Here is a 26,923-nt window from a genome sequence, read left to right on the forward strand (position 1 = left end):
CGATGCACAAAATTCCATAAAATACAGCCGCTGTTCCTAAAGTAGAAGCCTTTAAACGACTTCTCTTTCAAACACAGTTGAATCATCCAAATTTGATAGAAAGTCCCCTGACAAGAAGGCATTTCAGGTTTCTACATCTGCCATCAAATTATGCTGCCATTGCGAAAAAACAACAACAAATAAATAAACAACAACAACGACAAAGAAACAACAAATAATAACTGCTTCTTCCAAGCAATTAGTTTACCATATTTGAGGTATAGGGGCATCCTGACATAAAGGCCTTTCAGATTGGTACCAATTATGCCGATCCACTAAACAAAATGACAATTGTTACGAAACAAACAAACAAAATTCAAACGTCTTCTTCTCACGAGTTAAGCGGTAAGTATCCAAGAACCATTAACATTCACGAAAACGATGCTGTTCCACCATTAGAACTTGACATTACTTGCAATTAAACCAACCTTTACATGTCAGAGAGCTTTATAACTAAGCAACATTTCTTTCTCCAATTCCTTACATTAGACGTCAACAATGTGTGCCATCCCACTTGGGCATCTTGTTAAAATCATAGTTAAATAATCTCCCTCATCTGAAAATCGAACATCAATCAGTGTAGAAGATGCAGTATCAATTGACTCACTCTTATACACACGTATTCATTGACGTGAAGAAAGAGCGTGTGTAATCAACTCAATTTCTTCTAGTTACATTTAAATGGCTGCGCTTATTTTTCAAAGATTTACCGTCATTTCCTTACATTAGGGTAGGGGTAATTCCCTTCCCTTGCAAACACTTCCTGTACATACCCGAAGTTTTCACCCATTATGAAATGATATGTGTACAACATCGGAATGTTAAGCCAAACTCTCTCTCTCTCTCTCTCTCTCTCTCTCTCTCTCTCTCTCTCTCTCTCTCTCTCAAAGTATTCAATGTATGTATATGTCTCGCTTTCTATATTACGATGGGTTCGGAAATTGTGTGGATATTAGCAATACAAGATGAAGAATATTAAAAATATTATTTTCAAACTTTTAAATTCTTTTTTATTAAAATAAAAAAGAGTTAAGAAAATACGGAACTTCAAAACTAGCAGGTATGTCTTAAGATCACATTCTTCTTAACGTGCACGTCATCCTGCCAACAGATAAATGGTTTGTCTGAATTGCCAACCTTCACCTACATACCGGTAAATGAATCGAAGTAAATAAGTTTTCTTAAGATCACATGAGCTATATCTTGAGTATCACGTTCACTTATTCCGAAAATTGGGAAAGTAAAAGAAGGCCAGATGCGGTCAAAACAGTAGCAGTAATTAACGCATGTTGTCTCATTCACAACGTACTGTAATAATGTAAGCCAAGAGTCTTACTATTATTAATAGAACGCACCTCAATAAGTAACTATTTCATTAATTACCATCCCAAAACCCAATACTCTCTCTCCTCATATACAACAAAAAAAACAAAAAGGTGGTCCAGCTGTTGTGAATGGTAAAAAAGAAAACAGTGACTCTCACTTTTGATGTTGGCCCAATTAAATATAGAAGAATAACAGATGTTTCCTCCCCCCAAATCACAAATGATTTGTGCTGCAAGGAAGCACCTTGGATGTTACGTTATATTGGATGTACACAGTATCATGTCTGGTTTATTGAAAGCATCTATCGTACCAAGTTCGCTTTCATGTCTGGTCTGAAGTTACGTTAATGATATTTAAAGAGTATCGAGCAGCGACTTCACATTACAATTTCCTAATCTTCAAAACACCATTTGCTCAGGAAACATAAAAGGTAAGTTGTATCAATGGTCCACTACATTAATTCTAATTTTTGTTTACTGTTTTTATTTTTATATCTCAAGACAAGAACATGACTTCATTAAATGTATATAGGAATATTACATTGATAGTTATAATTATCTTATGTGATATCCAATTAGTGTTTGTGTGTGATTTGGTTTTTAACACAGATTAGACAATTGTTTAGTCATATCGTTACAATGTCTGCAGTATGACAGTTTATAGTCATGTCTAGCACTGGGGAATCATGCCGTAGACATGTAGCATGATGTCTCAAGCAGTAACATTATCCTAACACCAGGCTGACCAGTCCTAACACTAACATCTTTTTGCTGATCGCATAGTGAGGCAGGCGAATCGGTTAGAATCAAGAAAACTTCATTAAGTGTGTGTGTGTGTGTGTGTGTGTGTGTGTGTGTGATTTGGATTTTTAACGTAGCTTTAACAATTTTTCAGTTATATCACTACGATGTCTACAGTGTGACTGTTTATTGTGATGTCTAGCACTTGGGGCATCATGCCGCAACATGTAGCATGATGTCCCACCCAGTCACATTATCCTGACACCAGGACTACCAGTCCTGATACAAACCTCTTAATGCTGAGCGCCAAGCGAGGCAGCTGTTAGTACCATTTTTGTAAGTCTTTGGTAAGACTCGACCGGGTATCGAACCCATGCCCTCCCGCATCCAAGGCGGACGCTCTAACCACTAGGCCACCGGAGTGGTCCAGAAAAACGTCTTTAAGCTATCTTGCATTAAAACAACAAAGTTGAATTAGTATGACGTGTGATGAAACGAAGTCTAAAAACTCCATCACACTACACTCGAGAAAGGTTTAATTTTGAGCAAACTTGCTGTTTCGCAAGCAAATACGGGGTTTTGAAAAATAGAACAGTCTGTAAAAGCCAAATAACTTCAAAGCACAGTCTAAGTACTAATTACTCAACTTCATATTGTATTTGTATGTGGTTGCTGGATAATTGTTTGCAATTGTCACTCTATTATGTTTGTACCTAATTAGATTGTACCTAATTAGGCTTACCTAATTAGATCCCCTTTGCAACAGCTCATGAATAGGGATGAAATTGGTACCGGATACACACTACTTCCAGTCAACACGAACGGAAATGAAATCAAAGCACTGTCTATTAATATGCGAGAACATAGCAAATTTAAAATTTAAATTGCTGGAATAAACGTCGGGGTGGGGTGGGCGCAGGGGTGAAGGAAGGTAATTAGCGTTGAGAAAAATTTAGTTCTCCAGCAGAAATATCTATATGCCTAAAGAATGAGTTTCAGATCAAAACCAACAAGCGCCAAAATAGAAACGAAGTAGAAGAAACTTACTAATGGAAATTTGATTTCAAGAAATTTATTCGGGTTTTCGTTAAATTCTGTAATTTGTATATTGGCTGTAATATTTTGTAAAATTTGTAAAACAATGTACTAGGGTGTGAGCTCAACAATCATGCTTTATTTAAAGTTTGTTGACTATTATGTGTCAAGAAGTTCTTGATAAAAAATAATTCGTGGGAATTTAGCTTAATTATGAAGACAATATAACTATTTTTTTTATCTTGTTAAGTTTGCTTATTTAAACAAATTTGCTTTGTCTTCAACCTCTTTACACTTGATCGTTAATGACCAACATATTTATGTTTTGACTGTGTATGGGTCAGATGATCAACTATATAATAATTTTACAAAGATGATGATGATGATGATGATGATGATAAAAATGATGGTTTCTAAATTACAGTCACATTAACAAAGCCTAACAGTGATTTATCCATGTGTTCTTAACGAGACACGGAAAAGAAGAAAAATAAGAAAACTGGAAAATTAATACAAAACACAAGCACGAATAAGGGTAAAATGACCTGTATGTACGGGCGATGGGGGCGGGTACATCCCTCATTCATTATAGTTTAATTTTGTAATTCAATACGTCACACACACACACACACACACACACACACCTCTCTCTCTCTCTCTCTCTCTCTCTCTCTCTCTCTCATAGGTTCAATTTGTCTGGGTAGTTATGTACGTCTAAACGTTTATCTAATTGTCTTGTACGGTGGAAAATGTCTCCGTTTTCTTTCATAAAAATAAAAATTGGAAGAAACTGTGGGATTCATTAAACAAAGTTACTCTGCCTAATTAATGGGATTTTAAAATGAAAACTAATACTGCTCATTCTTATACACTTCCTTCCGGTACATGAACAGATTTATATTTGTTTTCCAAAACTGAAGAGAGTAGCTGTTTATATCGCTACATTTTTTTATATTTCAGGATTTAATGTATAAAACAGAACTGCTGCTGTTGTATATACTTGGGATGATCCATTCCCATGTGATTGTAGAGACCACAAATCTAAGTAAGTTTCAATTTAATATGATTTTCCCCCGACATTGGAACTGTTCAGCTTGCATTAAATTGCACACTCTATGAAGAAAAGTACATACATTGGAAGTGTAAATATATTGCTGTCCAAAATAAAATTTGAGGAAACTCAGCTTCATAACTAATGAATGATCAGTCTAACATAAGTCTGCATCATTTTCCTGAGATTCGTATCCCTCACATTTTGGTTTCCTCTCTATTTTATTTCGTTACAGTTTCAAAAAAGGAACTAATGAATCACGAAATAACAAATGCTCACTATTATTATTATTATTATTATTATTATTTCAGACAAGTTTACCGATTATGAAATCAAGAAAGACAAGACAAAAACAAGAATGAAAAGGTACGAGAGAGAGAGAGAGAGAGAGAGAGAGAGAGAGAAAGATGGGTTGGTCGGATGCATCCATTGTTGACGAGAAAAGAATAATAAACTCCTTCATATGACTCTGCGTTTGATCGAGAAGTGCCAGTCGAGGTTCAGAATTTTGCGTCAGACACGAAACTTCTGAATCCAAAGGTCATTTTCTCATCAATCCCCAATGTATAACGAAATATTATATATATCTTACATTCCTTAACGAAAATTAGGGGTTCAAATCAAAATAGGGTATTATGAAAACTGGTGCAAGTTTAAAGCAGCAAAACATCTATTGGAAGTGTTCATACCTTAAGACAGCGTACAATTTCGTTTCAGTGTATACTTTATATGTCAGCGTTCGTTTTAGTGTATACTTTATATGTCAGCGTTCGTTTCATTGTTTACTTTATATGTCAACGTTCGTTTCAGTGTATACTTTATATGTCAGCGTTCAAAGCAGTGTATACTTTATACGTCAACGTTCGTTTCAGTGTGTACTTTATATGTCAGCGGTCGTTTCAGTGTATACGTTATATGTCAGCGTTCGTTTCAGTGTATACTTTATATGTCAGCGTTCAAGGAACAGCGGTAGATCCCGTCGAGATAATACTGAATACGAAATTGCGCAATGTCCATTGCGCAATGATACAAATGTGAACAGGTCAAAAAAGGTCGACTCTTTAAATGTAAGATAAAACGAGAGACAAAAGTACTGATACTCGACGTCGATCTTAAATAGATTTTCCCTTCATAAATAATACTTACAAAAGTTTAATATCAGTAATGTGCAGGACGATTGTGGCTCGAAATTGGACTACAAATTCTCTTCATGTTGCTAGGTCGATCAGTGCCGATCGTTCTGTTCGCTTCAGCCGCTGCGCATTTAAGGATGTAAACGTATTGAGGTTAATAAACGCTGATATTTGTGACAATATACGTAAGTTTTTATGCACTGTGATCGTTGTGAAAGGTAATATGATAACCAACCAAGATATTCCCCAATTGTTCTGCACCGAAAACACGATCATGCGCGTGCAGGATTGTGAAATAACGCCTATCTCAGCGACATTTATATTCAATCATCGTGCCTTTTTGTTATTTTTCCAAACTGAAACAAAGACTAGCCAACGTAATCTTTGACCAGATTTCCTCCTTATTCCATTGTTTTTATTCTGATGTCGTTAGCCAATTCCAAGCCAACTTTGAGACGTTTTGTCACACAGCGTGAGCAAAATCGATGCTGCCATTTCTTTTCTTCCGCAGAATTATTGTGCAAGTTATGAATGTATATCGCTAGTACCATGCTTAGATACTGTAATAGGCCGATAAATCAGCCTATCAATCGTGATAATATCGTTTGGCGGTTTTGGGGGCTGATATCACCTATTCATTAAAACATGCACAAATCTGCATCACTGTACATTTTATACACTTACCGGTATTTCTCGCAGCTGTGGACCTACTATCGGTTGATGGGTTCTTTTGATGGCATGTAAATTATATTTCCGGAACAAATCCTCTGTTTAATGCCTTGTAAATCCACGTGAAACAGCACAACCTACTTTCTTACTGCCATTTTGAATTTCGCGGTAGATATGGCTGATACCAATTGCCGGTACGGGTTTAACGAGTCATCAAGTTTGTTCCGGAAAGATTTGCATGCAGCAAAATTGTACATTTTAAGGAACAAGTAACATCAGACCCACATATCTTCCAACAGTATCAGCACAGATTTGGGGTTTGATTTATCGGACTGCATCACGTTGTCATAGGCAGTCATTGCTACTTGAAATGGACTGGTCATCAAGATCACATTTTCATAGTCATATGTTGCTGTGCTTTAAAAAAGTTTCTCCTATGATTGGATTATTTGTTACTTCTATATGTTGTTGTTGTTGTAGGGTTTAACGCCATTTTTCAGCACACGATAGGCTATACATGGCGGCCAGTATTAATGGCAGAGGAAGAACCCGGAAAGAACCACCGACCAACGACCCACGAGAAGCTACTGGCAAGCTTTCTCACATACCCACATTGGCTGAATCCGAGACTCGAAGCCACGCAGACAGAGGTGAGATGGCAGTGATCCGTAACGGAGAGCGCTTTAGACCACTCGGCGACTCGAGGACCCTACTTATATATGATCTGTGCCTTTAGTAACGTTTTTAAAAAGTCCGTCAAAGTAAGCAAACAATCGTTTAATAATTTCTCGTGCGGATTATCAAGCACTAATGAAAGCAAAACCGGTTCTGCCGTAGTTTACTGACACGTTTATCGCTAATTCCGTTTATATAATGACACGCATAGTCCAACCATTGGTGTGTGCGATTGTGCGTCATATTTTGTTCCAAAAGTTTTGTATTCACTGTTACGCTGGAGATAGTCATTACTTGAGACTGAAATTGGCTTCGAGATATCGAATCTGGTTAGGTGCGATGTCGAAGGAAATGGCAGCTGTTTCGGCATGGAATGATGCGTGGTCTTCAACAGATGTTGTAAGCCACTCCCTCGTAGCTGAGCCATCTGGCCGCCCTCCTGACGTCAACCTTCCACGACATCTGTGGACCACGCTGAACCGTTTCCGGACAGGACATGGCTGTTGTGGTGTCAACCTTGTCCGATGGGGCCAAGCCACTGATTCTTCATGTAGATGTGGAGTTCTTCAGACCATGTCTCACATTGTGAACAACTGTCCACTGACAAAGTTCCCCGATGGACTGCAGATTCTGCTCCTTGCATGCTGTTAAATGGTTGGGGATGCACTGCATACTATAAATAAATAAATAGAGATTGAACTATGGAAGGTACTCAAGAGCATCATGAAGGTAGCTAAAAGCAATCTGATTAACATTCTGGATGTAAAGGACAATACATGACTAAAATTTGAAGGACAAATCCGAGCCTATAAAAAATATTAAAATCCCAGTGAGCAAAGAAACATCGATAGGCTTGGAAGAAAAACATCAGTCTAATTGTGATCATGAATCTGAGGGTCAGAAAGTATACGACCTAGCAAGAGAGAGTGTATGATTTGGATTTTTAACGTCGCTTTATCAATTGTTCAGTCATATCGCTACGATGTCTGCAGTGTGGCATTTTGTAGTGATGTCTAGCAGTGGGTCATCATTCCGCAGACATGTAGCATTATGTCCCATTTTATTCTTATATCACGACGACCAGTCCTAACACTAACCTCTTAAAGCTGAGTGCCAAGCGAGGCAGCTGCCAGTACCATTTATATAAGTCTTTGGTATGACTCGGCCATGGTTCGATCCCGTTGCCATCCACATCCGAGGCGAACGCTCTAATCACTTAGGCCACCGGAGAAAGGATATGATCTAGCAAGAGAGAGTGTAAGATCTAGCAAGACATGTTTACGGGTCTAATAAAACATGGCAATTTTTCAAACACAAGTCTTCTTTCGACAGCCGACGTTATAGACTGTACGTTGACATTGACGATTCAGATTTTATTTCATCGGAATCTGGAATTCAGGATCTCATAGCCGCGAAATACGTTTTGTCGTGAACAACAGGAAATGCACTCAATATTGTAGACAATTGGAAATGCAGTCAATATTGTGGACAAGTGAAAACTATAGTCAATATTGTGGACGATTGAAAATGCGGTCAATATTGTGGACATGTGAAAAATGCAGTCAGTATTGTGGACAAGAGAAATCTGCAGTCAATATTGTGGACAATTGGAAATGTAGTCAATATTGTGGGCAAGTGGAAATGCAGTCAGTATTGTGGACAAGTGGAAATGCGGTAAATATTGTGGACAATTGGAAATGTAGTCAATATTGTGGGCAAGTGGAAATGCAGTCAGTATTGTGGACAAGTGGAAATGCGGTAAATATTGTGGACAATTGGAAATGTAGTCAATAGTGTGGGCAAGTGGAAATGCAATCAGTATTGTGGACAAGTGGAAATGCAGTCAGTATTGTGGACAAGTGGAAATGCGGTCAATATTGTGGACAAGTGGAAATGCAATCAGTATTGTGGACAAGTGGAAATGCAATCAGTATTGTGGACAAGTGGAAATGCGGTCAATATTGTGGACAAGTGGAAATGCGGTCAATATTGTGGACAATTGGAAATGCGGTCAATATTGTGGACAATTGGAAATGTAGTCAATAGTGTGTGCAAGTGGAAATGCAATCAGTATTGTGGACAAGTGGAAATGCAGTCAGTATTGTGGACAAGTGGAAATGCGGTCAATATTGTGGACAATTGGAAATGTAGTCAATATTGTGGGCAAGTGGAAATGCAATCAGTATTGTGGACAAGTGGAAATGCAGTCAGTATTGTGTACAAGAGAAATCTGCAGTCAATATTCTGGACAATTGAAAATGTAGTCAATATTGTGGACAAGTGGATATGCAGTCAATATTGTGGACAATTGGAAATGCAGTCAATATTGTGGACATGTGGAAATGCAGTCAATACTGTGGACAAGTGGAAATGCGATCAATAGTGTGATTCGGAAACAGTTTTTAATCTACAAGTAGTAAACGACTCCCATTATATTAAATACATAATTGAGCTGTGAAACTGACAAAGGTGCCGATCTCGAGGTTGCGGAATATTCAATGCCGTTCACACAAGTAATATTTTGAATCAGGCGTCCTTGTCTCATTTTTAGAATTTTGCTTGTACTATGTTAACTGTAGACCCGGTTGATATGAATCTTTACTTCAAAACGTTTTACCATGATTTCATGCTTCATATATCGGATTTGCGCTTGGTATTTGAATATTACAACCATTAAGGCATCTTTACGCCTAAAATTATTTCTCATAAAGAGTTCTAATTTGTATCAACTGCTAGGGACGAAGATAACAGAGAACTGCAGGACCTATAAAAAAAAGTACTGCGACGACAGAAGAATATTTATCTTGCAATTATTGTTTTCTGTGATTTTCGTCTAGGGAGAAGTCTGAGATTTTAGTCGTCGTCGTCGTCGTTGTTGTTGTTGTTCTAGGGTTTAACGCCACTTTTCAGCACAAGATAGGCTATACATGACTGCCAGTATAAATGTTGGAGGAAGAACCCCGGAAAACCCCGGAAAGAACCAACTACTGGTATGCCTTCTCAGATAACCGTTCCGGTGACCTAGTGGTTAGAGTGTCCGCCTCGGATGCATGAGGTCGTGGGTTCGATCCCCGGCCGAGTCATACCAACGACTTATAAAAATGGTACTTACAGCTGCCTCGCTTGGCGTTCAGTATTAAGAGGTCATTGTTAGGTTAGGACTGGTCGGCCTGGTGACAGGATAATATGACTGGGTGGGACATCATACCACATGTCTTCGGCATGATGCCCCAGTGCTAGACATCACTAAAAACTGTCACACTGCAGACATAGTAGCGATATGACTGAACATTTTTTTTAAAGCTCCGTTTAAAATTCAAATTACACACACACACACACACACACACACCACATTGGCCGTACCCGAGACTCGAACCCACGCCGACAGAGGTGAGATGGCAATGATTCATAACGATGAACGCTTTATACCACTCGGCCACTCGGGGCCACTTTAGTCGTCGTTAGAGCGGCTGTTGATGATGAGGACGATAAGCAGGGGTAGGAGGAGGAGGGTTTGATTCAAAGGTGCTATGAATGTTGTAGGAAATTGTCGCTCAGATTTGTAGTGTAATATTACCTACTTTTCTAGCAGTTGTTTCCATCACGTGAACATCAATTTTCGCCATTGTTGTGTTAAGCTCTGACAGCTCTCGTGCATTGCTGAGTAGATTTGGCACGGCAAGAAGGTGATTAAAACAATAAACTGCACGAGGAAAATGTAAATTTGCGTTCATTAAAGACGATTTTAAAGACAACGATCACTGGAAGCTATTACAACATAAACATTAAATTTAAAGGGCAATGTCCACATAGCACATGTATAGCCTGCAGCCCTTATACTGTATTGAAACTGACCACATTATCCCGTTGTCCGTGGCCATTTGCATTGTATATCATTTTCCTTTAATTAAACTCGATCATGTTTGATAAAGGATTTTGTATATTGCAGTGCAAGATCTTCAGTTTGTCTCATAACTTTAATATCGTCATACGACTTTCCAAGAATAAACAAGCATATTAACTTTTAGGACAGTCACATTTCTATAAGAACTACAATAAAATGCCTGGTGAGATATACTATAAAAAGTTGAATAAAAGAGAACAGGAACATGCAAAAGATTATATTTTCAACAACTATTTTGTAGGAAACTTTAATTGTTGCTTATTGATAAAGATCCTTGAAGAAACATCTGTACAAACGGAGTGAAAATTTCTTGACAACTTAGACAATTAAGCTTGTTTGCTGACGAGTGCCTCTCTTATTCACACGAAGAACCGGAAAAGTTTTATAAAAACAATAGATTTAGTATATATGTATCCTCCTTAAAATCTATGTCTTACAAAAAACCTTTTTATAATTTTGAACCATTCTCATTCCAGTTTTTGTTTTTCATCAGTCTGGGTTATCTGAGTTATTTACGTTACACGCAGAACACACATTGTACTATCGTGAGCAGTGCGTGGGAGGTAACCGTCTAGATGTCTGATTAAAATCTCTGCTATCTATTTTATTTACGTTAGACTCTAAATCTTACACTGCACTATCGTTAGAGGCGCACACAAATTAATCGTGTATGCAACTGTCCTGCAAACATCGTTCATAGAATGGAAAGATAAGCCTTCGCTAATAATATAACTTTTTACATCGTACATAAAAACAAATTAAATAGATTTTTTATCTATGCAAAGTTAATTTGTTGCAATATGAGCCGTGTATTACAAAATACATTTTACAAATATAATTCTAGAAATGAGACAAAGACGCCAATAAATTAAAACACTACTTGTGGGTACGGCATTGAATATTCCGCACCCTTGAGATTGGTATCTTTGTCAGTTCGCAGCTCAGTTAATTGTTTAATATAAAGTGAGTCATTCCATAAACGTAGATTAAAAACTATTTTGGAAGCACAATATCAATAAAGAGCACACTCTTCAGGAAACGGGTTGAATTTGTTGTCCAAACGTTCAAGAACGTTTTGTTCCACTAATATAATGTTTTCAAAGAGTTTTACAATCAGCAACAATGAAAGTTTTCTTAAAGTTTGACAATGACAGTAGTGTATTGGTAATGTGGGCCATAGGTCCATAATACTACAGTTGCACAACGATATTGCAACGATGTAGAGCGCCATATTAATAATAGATTTAACATAGTGTAGTGAAAAAGGAAAGACAAAATATAGAAATATATGTAGAAGAGGAAACAGAACTAGCATTATATAACCAGATAAGCAAGTCAGTAATTTTACATGATCGGTAAACCTTCGAAAAGTCTACAAAAAGACACTAGAAACGACCTCTTTCTTTACTCAAGTATTTCTGAACCATTGCATGAAGCGAAAAATAATAGTATCTGTTGCTTAGTAGCATTTTGCGGAATCCTGTTTGAGCTTCGTCAATTGTTTATAATTAGCTTCCCACCACTGAATAAGGCGTTGGTTTAAAATACTGTTAAAACTCTATTCAATATATCGATGAGAGGCATACCTCTGTACTAATTAAAATACTGGTAAAAGGTAAAATGTATTCAAGATATCGATGAGAGGCATACCTCTGTACTAATTAGAATACTGGTAAAAATGTATTCAAGATATCGATGAGAGGCATACCCCTGTATTAATTAGAATACTTTTAAAAATGTACTCAAGATATCGATGAGAGGCATACCCATGTACTAATTAAAATACTGGTAAAAATGTATTCAAGATATCGATGAGAGGCATACCCCTGTACTAATCAGAATACTGGTAAAAATGTATTCAAGATATCGATGAGAGGCATACCCCTGTGCTAATTAGAATCATCGGAAGACCCTCTTTGTGTAATGGGAAGATAATGATTTCGTCCCATGTTTAGGGAAGTGCCCGGTGTCAAACACTGCGTTAAATAATTTGACTAAATAAAGACATATATCTGGCGTCGTGTTTTTTTTTTTATATCACTTCGGCTATTATTCCATCCCGTCCACCAGACTTTCCTGATTTTAGTGTTCGGATACTTTCGGGAACTTCAGAGTTTGTCAGTCATAAAATTAAAACAGTGCTTAATCTCTGAGACACTACGATACAGTAACGATCTGAAGTACTCATACCATTGATGACACGAGGTCGTGCGGTTACTGTAAGCTTTGCGCGCACGTAATTGATCAGCTTCCAAAACTTTGAGACATCTGACCTTTATTCTATTAATTTCTTTTTCTAATGTAAAATAATTCAGTATTTTCATGTGAATCACATTTTTAACGTATTTCTATTCATTTTGTAATGGGTCAGCTTTTAAACGTAACTGTTAAATCTGAATTTATGAAATGAATATGTTTTTTCACCGTTTTTGAGATCACACTGTTTATCGCACCCAAAGGTTGTGATTGTCAACATTTGTTACGCTGAAATTTCAGAGTCCTAACGTTTGCCTCACTAAGGAGTGGGTGATGTACTTCCCATGACTATAAGGAAGACGTGTGTGTAATTTTCTTTAGCATCTCTAAAGCATTTGACAATGTGTTGGACAAAGGAACAATATATAAATTAAAGAGCTACGGAATTGATATTCTTTTTGTTGATTGGTGCACAGAATATTTAACTAATAGGGCTAAAACTGTGTAAGTACAGTCGAATTTAATACCCGGTACGTTATTGAAGGATTCCTACAGGGATCTGTAATAGGTCCATTATTATTTATAGTTTACATTTTGAGCACGGCAACACTGTTCGCAGATGATATCTGATTATAACACACATATAAGAAAACATATGAAATACAATATATACTAAATACAGGCTTACATACCATGCATATCTGACCAAAGCAATGGCTTGCAGACTTCAAAAGGAAGCATTGCTTACTCCGCGTAAAATAGAACCCGCTTTTCCTAAAACAAATGGTACAAATTTACATCTGTCAAAAGTCATAAACATCTTGAAGTTACTTTTAGTGTCCGAGGCAATTGTGAAAAAAAATATCGATAACTTGTTTGCAAATGCCTCAAAAAATAACCAATGTGTCTAAAATACTTGAATACAAATTCACCATAAATACTCTTGAAAGAATATATCTGCTTGCATTGGGCCTTCAGTTGAATATACCGCTGTCGTCTGGGATGGTTGTACGATTGAAGAGGTTATCCAATTAGATCAATTGCAAGTTGAAGCAGGCAAAATTTGAATGATCTAAAGAGAAGTGGATAGGTTAAAGACGTATATAGCTCATTCAGTTTTCATTAACATAGAGCATATATACTGTTACATGTGTTAAAGAGTTTTTCTGTGAATGAAAATTAGCCTTTATTGTCATATAGAGAAAAAGAAGCTTGTATTTAACTGTTCTGACGGCTCTAACTGCTTTACTTCTGTTTGTGCCCCCTTTTCTTTCTTAAATCCTTTAAGTCCAGTCTAGCTGTTAGAAGTTAGTCAAATGAAAATTACTGACGCCTGCCACGGTCAAACTCTTTCTGTCTGAACTAATTATGTCATTTTACAAATCTATCTCCTTTAAAACAGAGAACAAATTCATTCTCATTAGAATTGAGAAAACCAGAAATTGGATCATCCGCTACCAACAAGGTGTGTACGATGTATACATTAACCTTTAGCCTTGACCTTCATTTATTTACGTGACCGAATACGTAACTTCGTCCTTACACTCGCTTGTAAACTGTGTTCTCTTAAGCTCTTTAATGCTCTTTGCATAATTAAGTGTATTCAAAATGTTTAGTAAGTCAAATGAACAGATATACTACAGTTAAGAGATTGCAAGATGTTCGTTTATCAATTACGATTCTAAGGAAAACGGCCACCAATATATATAACTGTATGAAACCTATGAGTGCACAAGCATTAAATTCCAACGAGACCTGTCAACAGAGCACTTGAAAGGCATATATTCCTAATAGTGTATTAAAATTAGATCGCTCCAAATATTGTCGTTGTCCATGCCGATTTGTCACCTGATTCATATGATTCGTAATTCGCCTATTTGCCTTTTTCTTTCTAGCACGTTGATTTATTTACTGGTTAGTTAATTAATTTTTATTCTTAATAAATCGACTACTCCAACTGCTGTTTGTTCGTTTGGTTATTCAGAGATTGTTTTTCTTTGATTTTAAACAGGGACGTCATTTTGTTTTTTTTTTGGGGGGGGGGGGCAGGGGGCATTTGCCCCCCTCCCCAAATTTGCATGTAATGTAAATTTGTTATAGCCTATATACGAAAATTAACAAACCTGTCAAGTCCCCCCCCCCCACCGGAAAAAGTTGAAATGACGTCCCTGATTTTAAATCGTGTATTTTTTTTAAAGTTGGCTGTTTCAATCTTCGATATAACTAGATAGATTGTTAATTGTTAATGGTAATCTATTTTAAATAATGCATACAAAATCAATTATCAGTAAAACGTCAACACGTGTATGTATAATTTAATTCACTATCTCTCTCTCTCTCTCTCTCGTGAAAATTCAGGTTTTAAAAGTGATGAAGGCATCATTTTGTTCACAAAGATGCAAGTAAAATCTACATTTTATCTTCAAGTGCACACACCTTTGTATCTTTCATTTGTCGAGTTCGATACGTTACACATTGATAAGCAGTTTTGATGCTTGTTTATCGTACCTTCTACTCGTTAATGTAAATATAGACAAGTTTCAAAGATATTCTTTTCATTGTATAATATACATGTCTTGTAAACGACGAATTCGTGCCGTAATTAGATGCCTTAGAAATGAAACAGAACGTAATGGTATAAGACCAATGAAAAAAAGCTTAAAACAACAACAGTGTATACATCCTGTCGAGCCAATCTTTCGCCTCGAATTCATGACGCTTTACCCAGAAAAAGCAACAAGTTCTTTCAGACTGGGTGCTATAGATGGTCATGTCAATAGAGTAACTTGTCTTTTCCAACAACCTTTGCAGAGAAAATGGAAAATGTACATGACAATATCGATTTACTAAACAAATAGCCTACGGTTTAAAACAACTGTACAATTCCATAAATCAATACTGGAGGTGTTTAAAAGGCATATTCTACCACATGGTTTTAAGAATTTTCTAAACGAACTCTATTGAATCCCGTAATAGTATCGAATACAAGCATCATTTGGACTATTCGAGCATGTGGAAGAACAATGTGAAGACTGAACCTAGAGCTAAGACCATAACTTGCACATGATGCAAACTGGCACACTTGATTTCGGCTACCAGTGATACAGATATTGGTCAGCTTCATAAGGACAGAAGACGGAGTTTAGACAACATACTATATCTACGGATGTATCTCGTTTGGTTATACTATCGAACTTTGTGTAAAGCATGTGGTGATTTGAGTTCAGGATAAAACCAAACATTTTCTGCTGGAGCTATCGAATTGATGGATGCCAGGAATTTTATCTTCTGACCACTCGCGGCTCGATATAAATTGGCGAATGACCAGTTGTTGCAGATAGTGAAGACACTTTTAATGGTTACATTACGATATATCTTAAACACACACACTCACACACACACACACACACACACACACACACACACATATATATATATGCACTGTCAACAAAATAAGAGCCTGACAATATCAATGTTAAAAATGTATGCCGTTTGCATATTTGTACTCTTTTTTATTGAGTTCATTTTCTGCGTTGATGATATAGTTGGAATGTAGTTAATCTCTTTCAGAAAGGAAATAAAGATAATAATACACATACGTACATACATACATACATACATACATACATACATACATATACATTCATATATATCTCGTCTTCTGCCTCTATGATAGCAAATGATACTGTTCAAAGTTAATTACAACTTTTTATTTGTTTATTTTTTCACTGCGAGTTGATAAGTAAAAGGTCAAAAATACTTTTTCTTTAGTGCTTTATAGATACCAAGCGATTTGAGAGGACAAAAGGAAAAAAAAAACAACTTTTTGTTCCATAGAGGTAACGGTTGATTCAGAGAGAAAACAGAAGAGTAACACTTTCTAGATTCCGTTTTAATAATGTACGTTTAGAAAGTTTTGAGTGACATTTTAAATAATACAGATATTTGTAATCCATGGGAGATAACGTTTGATATATTCTCCGCCCGGAAATCAATATGTTCCTTAAGTTACTTCCCTGTGCATGTCGAGTTTACAGTCCGATCCCAGTTTTAGAACGAACAGTGCAAAACTAGACTTTGGACTGTGAGTCTTTTTCAAAGCTAGACACAAAACAGTCAGATCAAACGATAAACACAGAAAGCAGAACGCGCTGAAGTTACATAAGTTTTCATAGCTATTTCTACTGTCACAGAGTCTTAAAAATGTTTATTGTTTCGACTGGTTTCAGTTGGACTGATGATGTTTCACATCTGTTTATATCGACCTATAAATGGCTGAGCCATATCGCCATCTGTGTTTTATGTAAATTGGTGTAACCGTAAATTGTGGTCCAGATAGTTCATTGTTTTAGTAGTAATTATAGGTGAGTGAGTGACTCGAGCAAAATGAACAAGTTATTTATATGTAAATGTGCTGGCTGTGAAAAAAAGATGATGATTTTATTTGCGCATGTTGTCTTTTTCTAGTCTTCTCGATTTAAGCCGCTTGGTTTTAATGCTGGATTTCAAAAATCTACACAAACTGTTTCCAATGTTTTACGACAGTCCATTTCTTTTATTTCTTCTTCAAAAAAAGATTTTATTAACCTAACGTGTTAGACATTACATAATGAATATACGTATGCTAGCCTTTTATTTGTTTGCTTATTTATTTATTTGTCTAGGTCTACCCAATGTTCAACTCCAAGTGGTTGGAATCTCCTTGGCTCTGATTGGGGTTGCTGTGGCAACTACGATGGTTGTTGTGAGTACGCATCCATCATTTGCTATATGCACGACGCTATGTGCCAATGTTGTGGCTCTCCGTTGTGCGGTCCGAAGTGTCGACCCGAACAAAGTTGCGGTCAGAAAGAGATCCACTGGAACCCGGGCCCGACATTGGAAAATACTGCAACCACAACAGATGTCAGTGAATTTGTGACCGAAAAGAGGGAGTTTATGTCAATGGAATTCATGAATGACGAGGGACGGTTTGATGAAAAAGAGAAAGACGCTAAGCGTGTGGCAGAGAACCAAGAGGACAAGGATTTTGATGGCGAGGGAAGTGGGGAGATACCTGAACAATAATTCAAGATTAAATGTCCGTCGGGTGAATATTGCGGAGATAAAGAAAGTGGTGTGTTCCATTGAGATTTAAAAAAAATATTGAACCTTTTTATCTGAATTGATTATATAAGAAGGCACTTTTAATTTATCTTTCTTTATTTTTGTTGACGTCGCAATGTTTATCCCTCCATATCCAGTCCCAACTACTCTATTCACACCCCCGGGACACAGAAAACCATTAACGGGTGATTAAAGCATAAAGACGAATGCAAAAAAAAAAAAAAAAAAAAAAAAAAAAAAATAGCAAAGTCTGAACATTCAATCTATTATATGCCGTATAATTCCGCTTTTAAAGTTTTTATGGTTTTTCTCATCTTTTCTAAATTTGTAAACAGGATAATTGTACTTGTGTTTAATATCGCAACTAAGAAGACTGACAAATAATCAAATAACGAATATAAGTTAGCACAAAAGAACATTAGAAATGGACGAATGATGTAGGGCTGTCTATATATTTCAGTGTAATGTAATTCTGCATAATATTATAATCGTGTGTACTCTTCATCTGAAGCAAGTCTTTAAAAAACAAAAGAAAACTATATAATACAAAACAGCCAATAGTAAGGCTCAAATTAGAAGGAGTTTTTAACCAATCCCTGATTTTTATTATCGTCTTTTCACGTATTTTATCATTGTGATCGTGCACATCGCCTTCCGTTTGACTCCGCGCACGGTGCTTTTCAAAAGGAAACTGACTCTTAAAACTATGGAGGGGGATTTCCGCCATACTTATATGCCTGTATTTTCTAATCTCCTATGATACATTATTGTAAATGGCTGTTTGCAAGTGCTACTTTCATAATTCTCTCCATGTATATTGGATTCTTCATTGATGCAAATTGTACGTGGCTGTTTGCAAGTGCTACTTTCCTTCTGCATTATTGTCAATGGCTGCTTGCAAGTGCTACATTCATAATTCTAGTCATGAACTGTCTATTCTTCAACAGGTCAAGCTGTAAATGGTTGCTTGCCAGTGCTTAGATCTACTTTCCTTCTGCGTCATTGTATATTGCAGTTTGCCAACTACTGAATTGACTATGTTGTTTATCGTATGGCAAAAGCTATGTCAGTTATTACAAGTTTTGTATATTCTGTTTATTAACCTGCTATATAACAAGTTACACAGAATGCACCTTCTCAACTCATGATTATAATGTAGCATCAAGGATGTTGCAAGTTAGCCTGACGGAAGTTAGCATCCAGTAATGCCTCATTATGACAACAGATGGCGCTATGAGTACTGTTCCTCAGAAAAGCCACACAAGTACCAGTTTGTTACTATGTGAAAATTGGGGTCATTATGAAAAAATGGAGACCACCCGATGTACCTGCTGGTGATGAGTGGTTAGTGAACATGCAAATTGTTGTTCCTAAGTCGTATAGACAGGAAATTCATAATCTAGCCCATAAAACTCCCTAAGCTGGGCATTGTGGTGTCAGTAAGATTTATCACAAGATCCTGAATCATTTGTATCTGCCAAAAATTAAAAGAGATGTTTCTAAGTATCATAGATCTTGTAACACTTGTTAAATGGTAGGAAATCCCAATCAGAAGATATCAAAGGCACATCTGCAACCTATTCCTGCATTTGACCATTTTACAAGCCATTTAGCAGAAAAATGATAGACTGTCGGTTCTTTACCTAATACCAAGTCAAGCAACCAATACTTGTTGACCATAATGTGTGCGTCCTCAAGATTTCCATAGTCTATTCCTTTGAAGAATATTAAAGCACCAACTATGTCATGTTTTTTAACAAATGTTTGCCTCCCCAAATCTGTCAAACAATTTTATGTTTGATTATTTGCAACAACTTATGCATGAATTAGACATCCAACAGTTTAAATTGTCTGCCTATCACCCAGAAAGTCATGGAGATAGCACAAGATTGTCCGATACGCTCTTACCTACCCAGGATACATGTAGGCAATTAAATAAAATCAAACCAAAATGAGAAGATAGTGATCAGTCAAATTCTACCCTGTGATAATTATCGAGTAAGATCAGTAGAGTATTTTCTCTTGTTGATACTTGCTGAAGGAAAGACCTTAAGACTGTCCCAAAACACGCCCAACGACCCAGGATACATGTACACAATTACAATAACTTATTGAAATATGCAGTTTTTGTGCTCTCTCTCTCTCTCTCTCTCTCTCTCTCTCTCTGATCATATATAATTCACTAAACTACTTTTATATTGCAAAGAGCAGCACACGTAATAAGACGGAATCATGCGTCACAACATTCATATTTCAAAACTTCTTTTAAAATTTTCTTTTTAAATCTTTAATGTGACAAAGAGTAGCTGAATAATTTTAATCTAAGGTGCTATATTTATATTTTTAAAATTCGTGGACCAGTTTATTATTTTTAAATGGTTTGATAATGGTAAAAAATAAATAAAAGTAAAATCTCCTGTAACACTATGTCTTTTGTCTCTGATTATTTTCACTTTTAGAGGCAAAAGTCTCAAAGGATGCCAACCAATTTTAAGGCTGTTTGTTTTCTGTTTGTTTTTAAAATACATTTGAAGGTTGGGGTTTTGTACATTAACAATGCAAATTAAGTATTGGAAAACAATCCTACATTAAATATATTACCTCTAAACGCAGGTAAACATTTTTATCATGATGCAAACATGATTTTCCACAGTTTGATTATTTCGGTTTTTGCGGCAAAATATGTTCTAAAATAAAGATAGTGATAAGAATAAGAGAACCTTTAGGAATGCGTAATTTTTATATGTCATTTTACCTATAAACTTTATTTTAAAAGTGCTATTGATCTTGCGCTGAAATATATTATTTCGCCGTAGCTTATGTACAATAGTATCATAGAAAAAGATAGACGTCAACAAGGTGCGTCAAAATGGGTGACGTACAATACGATCCTTATAACCAGGGGTCGTCTGATGAAATCTAGTTAAGAAGAGAAGAGTACGAGGGAATACATCATTGTCATTTCGGATCCTCTACTTTGCTAAAATAACCAATATTTCCAAAAGTAATGAGTGATATCACTAAGAAGTAGATTTCTTAAACGGTGAAAGTAAATACTTAAGTAAGTCAAAACTGGGGTTGAAGGAGATGGACCACTTGTAATAACTGACATAGCGTTTGCCATACAAAAAAACAACAGAATCAGTTCAGTAGTTGGCAAACTGCAATATACAATGACGCAGAAGGCAAATAGATCTAAGCACTTGCAAGCAGCCATTTACAGCTTGCACTATTGAAGAATAGAAAATTCATGGCTAGAATTATGAATGTAGCACTTGCAAGCAGCCATTGACAATAATGCAGAAGGAAATTAGGACTTGCAAACAGCCACGTACAATCTGCATCAATGAAAAATACAATATACATGAATAGGATTATGAAAGTTGCACTTGCAAGCAGCCATTTAAAATAATGCATTAAGGAAGATTACAAAATACACACATAGAGTTATGGCAGTAATCCCCCTCCGTATAAAACATATCTCGTACAGTGTTTGTTATATTAATATTCAAGTAGAACTTGAGTGACAACTGGGCAAAAAATATTTTGAAAACATTTTACACTTATTTTCATTTATAATTTGTGTTTCAGCTTTTGTATACACTGTGCACGGCAGGGGTCTCAAACATCCGGCCCGCCACGCTGTATCTTGTGGCGTCACAAGGCGTCACGTGAGATAACCAAGGTGTTGTGGTCCTTGAGCTATCGAACATGACTTCATGTGGCCCTCAGGGTGGTTTGAGTTTGAGACCCCCTGGTGTAGGGTAAAAAAGCAAAATAGACATTTATTAACTCTGTTGTAGACTTGAAAGAGATATAGTATTTTACAGATATTTCCTTGCTTAAATGGATAGAATTACGACAAACTGTTCATGTCAAAGAATTCCTGATTTTTATCATGATGAAAATACAACAGTACCCAGTCTAAGATGTATAACTACTCTGAAGCAGTACCAGTCTAAGATGTACAACCACTCTGAAACAGCACCAGTCTACGGTGTTTAACTACTCTGAAGAAGTACCAGTCTAAGGTATATAATTACTCTGACACAGTACCGGTCTACGATGTAAAACTAATCAGAAGCTGTACCAGTCTAAGATCTATAACTATTATGAGGCAGTTTTTTTCTTTTATTGTCTTTTCACTGTTACCATTATTATTCTAAAACCACTCTGACAAGTTTTCGTTAGAGAAATTTATTCTTGAATACAGAATTTGCTTGTATTTTTGTTATATCTGTTGCGATGAAATAAAATGTAGAAAAGAAGCCTAATCTCTAATTTATGATGAAAACAGTATTCAAATAATTACATTGACTTGTGTTACTAAACATTTTAATATCAAAAGCATCAAATCCTGTTTACATCTAATAAGATTTCTCATAAAAATAAGTCTCAAATTTGCATTACATGCTTGTGATGAAGACTACAGCAATAACCAAGTTAAGGAATTTTCAAATTCAATCTCGACCTATACTTAAAAGAAGTCATCGAACGTCAAATTTTAGTCATCCTTTTGTCCCAGTCGTGGATAATGTTAAGTTAAACTCTCTCATGCATTGTTAAGCAGATTAGATAACGTAGGAAGGTAAATGAAACAATAAACACCAATAAGAGATTGTAGTTCTGTGTTCATCAGTAATGATTTGAAAGACAACGATCACCGTGATCTGCTTACTCAGAGATTCGTATTACAATAGAAACATTAAATTCAAAGGGCAATGTCAACCGAACACGTGTATAGCGTGCAGTCCTAATACTGTATTGAAACTGTGACTCCATTATCCCGTTGTCTGTGCTCATTTGCTATGTGCTTCATCTTCCTTTAATTGAACTCGATCGTATTTGATATAGATTAATAAATAATTTTGTATGTTTTAGTGAGAGATCTTAATTTTGTCAAATAGCTGTAATATCACTATACCATACGAGCGTCCATGCAACATGAACATTAAATTTGAGGACAATCAAATTTCCTGAAAGAATTACAATTAAGAGCCTTGTGATATTTACTATTAATAAAAAAATGAATAAGAAGGCTTAAGAACATCTGGAATACTATATTTTATGTCATTATTAATTTTAGAAACACTTTAATTGTTTCTTGTGACAAAGATCCATAACGAACATATGTATCGACGGAATGAAACGTTCTTAAAAGCTTAAATAATAAATTAAACTTGCTTGCCGATGAATATCCCCATTAGCATGTTTACGTCTAACAAGATGTCTAATAAAAAATCTCAAATTTGTTTCAACTACTAGTGAAGAAGATGAAAGCAGCACCTGTCCAAAAATACAAGTTGTGTAAGTATATACTCTCTTAAAAAGGTGTACGAGATAAGACTATACTGTCAAATGAGGAATGTACCAATTTCTAGGTAGAACTAAATCACTTGTCAATGATCAGTGTGCCAATTTCTAGATAGGACTTGTCAAATGGGACTAAATCACTTGTCAAATGAGCAGTGTACCAATTTCAAGATTGAACTAAATCACTTGTCAAATGAGCAATGTACCAATATCGAGATTGGACTAAATCACTTGTCAAATGAGCAGTGTACCAATTTCTAGATATAACTGAATCACTTGTCAAATGAGCAGTGTCCAATATCGAGATTGGACCAAATCACTTGTCAAATGAGCAGTGTACCAATTTCGAGATAGGACTAAATCACTTGTCAAATGAGCAATGTACCAATATGGAGATAAGACTAAATCACTTGTCAAATGAGCAATGTATCAATGTCGAGATAGGACTAAATCACTTGTCAAATGAGCAATGTACCAATGTCGAGATAGGACTAAATTACTTGTCAAATGAGCAGTGTACCAATTTCGAGATAGGACGAAATCACTTGTCAAATGAGCAGTGTACCAATTTCGAGATAGGACGAAATCACTTGTCAAATGAGCAGTGTACCAATTTCGAGATAGGACTAAATCACTTGTCAAATGAGCAGTGTACCAATGTCGAGAATGGATTAAATCACTTGTCAAATGAGCAGTGTACCAATATCGAGATAGGACTAAATCACTTGTCAAATGAGCAATGTGCCAATGTCGAGATAGGACTAAATCACTTGTCAAATGAGCAATGGACCAATTTCGAGATAGGACTAAATCACTTGTCAAATTAGCAGTGTACCAATGTCGAGATTGGACTAAATCACTTGTCGAATGAGCAGTGTACCAATATCGAGATTGGACTAAATCACTTGTCAAATGAGCAGTGTACTAATTTCGAGATAGGACTAAATCACTTGTCAAATGAGCAGTGTACCAATTTCGAGATAGGACTAAATCACTTGTCAAATGAGCAGTGTACCAATTTCAAGATTGGACTAAATCACTTGTCAAATGAGCAGTGTACCAATTTCGAGATAGGACTAAATCACTTGTCAAATGAGCAGTGTACCAATTTCGAGATAGGACTAGATCACTTGTCAAATGAGTAATGTATCAATGTCGAGATATGACTAAATCATTTGTCAAATGAGCAGTGTACCAATTTCAAGATTGGACTAAATCACTTGTCAAATGAGCAATGTACCAATATCGAGACTGGACTAAATCACTTGTCAAATGAGCAGTGTATCAATTTCGAGATAGGACGAAATCACTTGTCAAATGAGCAGTGTACTAATTTCGAGATAGGACTAAATCACTTGTCAAATGAGCAGTGTACCAATTTCGAGATAGGACTAAATCACTTGTCAAATGAGCAGTGTACCAATGTCGAGAATGGATTAAATCACTTGTCAAATGAGCAGTGTACCAATATCGAGATAGGACTAAATCACTTGTCAAATGAGCAATGTGCCAATGTCGAGATAGGACTAAATCACTTGTCAAATGAGCAATGGACCAATTTCGAGATAGGACTAAATCACTTGTCAAATTAGCAGTGTACCAATGTCGAGATTGGACTAAATCACTTGTCGAATGAGCAGTGTACCAATATCGAGATAGGACTAAATCACTTGTCAAATGAGCAGTGTACTAATTTCGAGATAGGACTAAATCACTTGTCAAATGAGCAGTGTACCAATGTCGAGATAGGACTAAATCACTTGTCAAATGAGCAGTGTACCAATTTCGAGATAGGACTAAATCATTTGTCAAATGAGTAGTGTACCAATTTCGAGATTGGACTAAATCACTTGTCAAATGAACAGTGTACCAATTTCGAGATAGGACTAAATCACTTGTCAAATGAGCAATGTACCAATGTCGAGATAGGACTAAATCACTTGTCAAATGAGCAATGTACCAATATCGAGATAGGACTAAATCACTTGTCAAATGAGCAATGTACCAATGTCGAGATAGGACTAAATCACTTGTCAAATGAGCAGTGTACCAATGTCGAGATAGGACTAAATCACTTGTCAAATGAGCAGTGTACCAATTTCGAGATAGGACTAAATCACTTGTCAAATGAGCAGTGTACCAATTTCGAGATAGGACTAAATCACTTGTCAAATGAGCAGTGTACCAATTTCGAGATAGGACTAGATCACTTGTCAAATGAGCAGTGTACCAATTTCGAGATAGGACTAGATCACTTGTCAAATGAGTAATGTACCAATGTCGAGATATGACTAAATCATTTGTCAAATGAGCAGTGTACCAATTTCAAGATTGGACTAAATCACTTGTCAAATGAGCAATGTACCAATATCGAGACTGGACTAAATCACTTGTCAAATGAGCAGTGTACCAATTTCGAGATATAACTGAATCACATATGAATCGAACAATGTACCAATCGTGAGGATGTAGAAAACTAAATAATGAACCCACATGTCATAATTTGAAATCATGTTGCTGGTTAGAACGTACATGTCTTAAATTCAAGAAGTATACGTTTCTTTGGTTTTATTTACGGTTATCGTTGACGACATGTCATGTGGATAGTGAAGATCTGATCGATATGTTTCTTTTCTTCAAATACTTTTCACCATGATATCATGTTCAATATGCATGACTTGCACATGGTATTTAAATGTTGGAACCATTAAAGCCTGTTTACGCCGGACAAGGTTCTAATAAAAGATCTCAGATTTCTATCAACGGTTAGTAACGAAGAAGATATAGGAACACCAAAGATAAGGAAAACTTAACGAAAAAGGGAAGTTGTTCCTTCTTTCGCTTTGACGATTATTGTTTTACCCTCTCGTTTTTGTAGCGTGTGGTGGGGGATGGTTATATTTAAGATGCTATTAGAGCTGTTGTTGATGATGACGATGATTAGTATGATGATGATGATGGGGAGGAGGAGGATGTGATTTATAATCATTCTGAATGTGAAAAGAAAAATGGTTCTAAGTTGTAATTGTACCCCGTGTATACATTTTCTGCCATGGGTGTGTCGGCTCTCGTCTTCAAAAGTTTCAAAAAAATTCTATTATTATTATGATTATTATTATTTACATGAACTTTGGCATGACAAAATTCACCTCTAATGCATGATTACGTCCGTGCACGACTAATCATATTACTAAACATTGACCTTACAAGGTCAAAATACTTCTTGTCCAAATGTAATGACGCAAATTTATGGGTGAAAATCAATCCTCAATAATTTTTATAATTGACAGCACTGCTTGATCATTGACACTGAAGTTTGAGTGGAGATCATTGAATATAACTTTAAACGAGATAATTAAACAATATTTGCGTTGATTACGTCTATATAGCAGTTATAAATCCACTTTTGATATTTGCTTTCTGTCAGGAAATTATACGCTGAAATAACCCTTCGAGTTATTGAAGTGTTGAATTAACTATATTGCTAATTAATGCTAATTAAAAGTATGTCTGTCTGTGCACCTGCAACATATCATACATACCATCTGAAGTAGCATTAAAAGGCAGAGATACTATTTTTATGACGAAAAACAAATATCACCAAGTGAAGGAATTAAACAGAGAGAAAATTTTAAATAAAGAAATCAGAATTGGTAGCCAACACCTGACCGGTTATTTTAAGGTCTTTTTGCCTTTTTATTTTTTATTTTTTTATTCTTTGGGTTGTGTAATTTGT

The 26,923-nt window shown here is 36.0% G+C and overlaps 1 protein-coding gene across 1 annotated transcript; it reads left to right on the plus strand.

Annotated features, from left to right (window-relative positions):
- Positions 1–1,585: 1,585 nt before the first annotated feature.
- Positions 1,586–22,142, plus strand: LOC149783853 (uncharacterized). Its single transcript, XM_089932056.1, has 4 exons — positions 1,586–1,795; positions 4,101–4,185; positions 4,503–4,557; positions 17,433–22,142. Exons 2-4 carry the CDS (start codon positions 4,107–4,109, stop codon positions 17,833–17,835), a joined length of 537 nt encoding a protein of 178 aa, XP_089788182.1. The 5' UTR covers positions 1,586–1,795; positions 4,101–4,106; the 3' UTR covers positions 17,836–22,142.
- The last annotated feature ends 4,781 nt before the right edge of the window (positions 22,143–26,923 follow it).

Source organism: Sinohyriopsis cumingii, chromosome 14 (genome assembly GCF_028554795.1).
Source record: "Sinohyriopsis cumingii isolate HCF-2022 chromosome 14, ASM2855479v2, whole genome shotgun sequence".
Classification (NCBI taxonomy): domain Eukaryota; kingdom Metazoa; phylum Mollusca; class Bivalvia; order Unionida; family Unionidae; genus Sinohyriopsis; species Sinohyriopsis cumingii.

Bases quoted from the DNA above. Each gene is read 5' to 3' on its own strand.
- LOC149783853 (XM_089932056.1), top strand. From the start codon at position 4,107: ATGTATAAAACAGAACTGCTGCTGTTGTATATACTTGGGATGATCCAT. The intron at 4,186-4,502 runs GTAAGTTTCAAT...TTATTATTTCAG, and splicing joins TGTAGAGACCACAAATCTAA to ACAAGTTTACCGATTATGAA. The intron at 4,558-17,432 runs GTACGAGAGAGA...TTATTTGTCTAG, and splicing joins ACAAAAACAAGAATGAAAAG to GTCTACCCAATGTTCAACTC.